The 3364-nt window shown below is 40.0% G+C and overlaps 1 gene segment (V, D, J or C); it reads left to right on the top strand.

Moving 5' to 3' along the window:
- The first annotated feature begins 297 nt into the window (after positions 1–297).
- LOC116099899 lies at positions 298–813 on the top strand. The segment is given in 2 exon segments: positions 298–379; positions 503–813. Coding segments are annotated over 2 exon segments (360 nt in total).
- Positions 814–3364: the final 2551 nt, after the last annotated feature.

The raw sequence follows: 3364 nt of genomic DNA, 5'->3' as shown, positions 1-3364 counted from the left end.
ACAAAATCTTAAATACCCTGCCATGGAGGAAACTATAACAAGGAAATTCTAAATGGAGCATGATAAATGTCAAAATAAGGTGGCACTCATAGACTATTGCTATTGTTTGTTGTTCAAAGAGAAGCTCATTCCCTACAAATAAAATTGTACTGTGTCTCAATTGGAGACAAAGAACTATAGGTCTGTAATGAGTTACTGACCTGATGACTCCTAACACTGTCTCCCCTTTGCTGATTTGCATGTACCCAAAGCACAGCCCACTGACATGAGGACTTCTTCATAGTCAGGTCACACCCTGAGTGGAGTCAGCATCACACTGATCACACAGACATGAGTGTGCCAACTCAGCTCCTGGCATTGTTGCTGCTGTGGCATACAGGTAAGGGACAAAGCACTGGAAATTTATTCAGCTTCCTGTAGTCAGTGCTGCTTGGTTTCAGTGAAAATCCTCTTGTGAGAGAATTAATAATGTGGGAATTTGTTTTCAATTTTTCAATCATAGATGCCAGATGTGACATCCAGATGACTCAGTCTCCAGCCTCCCTGTCTGCATCTGTGGGAGAAAGTGTCTCCATCTCATGTCGAGCAAGTGAAGACATTCACAATTATTTACACTGGTATCAGCAGAAACCAGGAAAATCTCCTCAGCTCTTGATCTATAGTGCAACCAACTTGGAAGATGGCATCCCATCCAGATTCAGTGGCAGTGGATCTGGCACACAGTATTCTCTCAAGATCAGCAGCCTACAGCCTGAAGATGTTAGAACTTATTACTGTCAAAGTGCTTATGGTACATCTCCCACAGTGATTTAAGCCATGACATAAACCACCCATGGAAGCAGAAGTGAGAGCACAGGCTGCCCCAACTGCTCCTTAGGATATCTCCAGCTGCTCAGCTGCTGAGAGTGTTTCTCATTGACAGGGCTTAAAGGACAATGTGATGTTCTTATACTGGAAACAGAGAAAATTTCCTATGTCCTAAATCCCTGCCATGTTTTCCAGGCCTAGTATCAAGTATCAAAACAAGGGAATACTGCTCTTAAGTATCAGAGTTATGGCAAAAGATAGGATTCATTCAATAAGTTTGTCAGCACCCCTGCCCCTTCTTACATTGTTGGAGCTATTGTCCAATAAAATTGTTATCTATTTATAGGATTAGTATCCCGAGGAAATAGTCTGGAGAGATGATTTAATGATGAAGAACACTGGCTGTTCTCCCATAGGATCTGGATTTGAGTCCAAACAATCATTTGATTCCTTGCTCTGATGACTCCAATAAAAGGAAAATTTTAACCACTTTTCCTACCTGTAAGTTAGAGAAATTCTGCCAATATCCAGGCATTTAAGCACACTACAAAGAGATGAGGAAGAAAACTCAGTTTAATTTTACTTTTTCAACCTGGGTCAGACATGGGGAGGCTGAGCTCAAGCAATATATTCCTAAGAAATTTAAACATAATATAGTTAGGGGAAAAAGTTTCCTGGTATAATACAACCCCTGGTAAACACAGAAGTGTAAGTACATAGGAACTCATCTCAGGGTACATGTCATTTCTTCCAAGAAGATGCCTTTTATAGCTAGGTTATCTGTACTATCTTAAGAGTCTGGTATGTTCATGGTCATAGAGCTATGGATGTCATTTGAGCTACTAGTCACCTGGTTGTTAGACATGAGAGATCCTGTGACTATAGAATTATTATAAGACTCACACAGAACATCTAGTCTATTTTCCCTCTCTTAGAGATCCATGTTCCCCACTCCAGTTTCTTCTTCTATCCCTTACTGCACTGAGCTAGGGATCATAACTTGGTTATCATTTATTTAATGGCTTACTTGTCTATTGCCATGATAAGATATCATAGCCAAGGCAATTTATCAAAGAAAGATTTTAATTGGGTAGCTCTCAATTCCAGAGGACTTACATGGTGGGAAGCATGGTAGATGGCAAGCAAGCATGGGCCTGATTGATTAGTTAATAGGTTACAGTTTCATCTGCCAAAAGGAGCCACAGAGAGACAGAAAGATACCTGGGAGTGGCTAGGCCTTTATAAACCTCAAAACCTACTCTCTGTGACAAACCTCTAGCAAGGCCACACCTCTTAATTTTCCCAAATATTCTAAGGACTGAGAACCAAGCATGCAAATGTATGAACCTTTGGAGGAAATTCTCATTCAATCCACTATCATAAGTAAGATCTTGTAGTTAGAACAGTGTAGAGAAAGACTGAGTCAGTTGGGCATGTATGAATAGAGATAGTTTAGCAACCTTTGATCCTGCTGGAGTGGCCCTTCAGACACATTCCTTTTCAAGCAAAACACTTATCAGCATGAAACTATAATTCACTAAGCTTCATGCATATCATTCTCCAAAACCAAAAGAAAACAAAACAAAAAGAACAAAAACAAAACAAAAATCCAAAGGAGGTATTCTGTCCCATGGCTTCATAGTTTCTTTTACAAGGATAAATATACTCAGAAAGGTATAATGCATTGGTAATAGTTTCCCTACCCAGGTTACAATAACTGTGTAGTAAATATTATTTTTATGTTTTAATGTAACTTTGTTTTTACCTACTCACTTTACATCTTACACATTACCTATCTCCTGGTCACTCCCTCCAACAATCTTCTCCCATTACCTGTCTTTGCACTTCAAGTCTCTGGACGGCAGCAGCTTCCTCTCCTACTGAGACCAGACAAGACAGCAAAGTAAGTAGAATATACCCCACATATGGGAAACAGCTTTTGGGATAGCCAACATTCTAGTTGTTCAAGAAGACCAAGCTGCTACATTTTGCTACATATGAGGGGGCAGGCCTAGGTCCAGCCTGTATATGTTGTTTGGTGTTTCAAACTATATAAGCCTCAAAGGTCCAGGTTATTTGACTCTGTTGGACTTCCTGTGGAGTTCCTATCCCTCTTGGAGCCTGCAATCCTTCGTCTTACTTTTTCATAAAAATCCCCAAGCTCTATCCACGGTTCGGTTGTGTCTGTCTGTATCTATCTGTGTCAGCTGCTGGATAGAGCCTCTCAGAGTACAACTGACAGCTGTCTGCAAGAAACAGGGTATCATTATAGTGTTTGGGATTGGTGCTTGCCCATAGGATGGGTCTCAAGTAGGGGTGGCTATGGGTTGACCATCTCCTCAGTCACTGTTCCCTTTACCATGCCTGTGTTACTTGTAGACAGAACAAATTTGAACTTGTAGACAGGTTGAAATTTTTTTGTGAGCTTGCTGGTATCTTTTTTTCCTATGAAGAATGGTTTTAAAATAACATTTTAAGGTAAAATATTGATTTATTTCTTAGGCTTATTCATGATCTACTATACATATGATTACAATCAGATATATCATAGGAGAAG

This window comes from Mastomys coucha, unplaced genomic scaffold, assembly GCF_008632895.1.
Source record: "Mastomys coucha isolate ucsf_1 unplaced genomic scaffold, UCSF_Mcou_1 pScaffold20, whole genome shotgun sequence".
In the NCBI taxonomy this organism is placed as follows: domain Eukaryota; kingdom Metazoa; phylum Chordata; class Mammalia; order Rodentia; family Muridae; genus Mastomys; species Mastomys coucha.
This window is presented reverse-complemented; position numbering and strand designations above follow the sequence as displayed.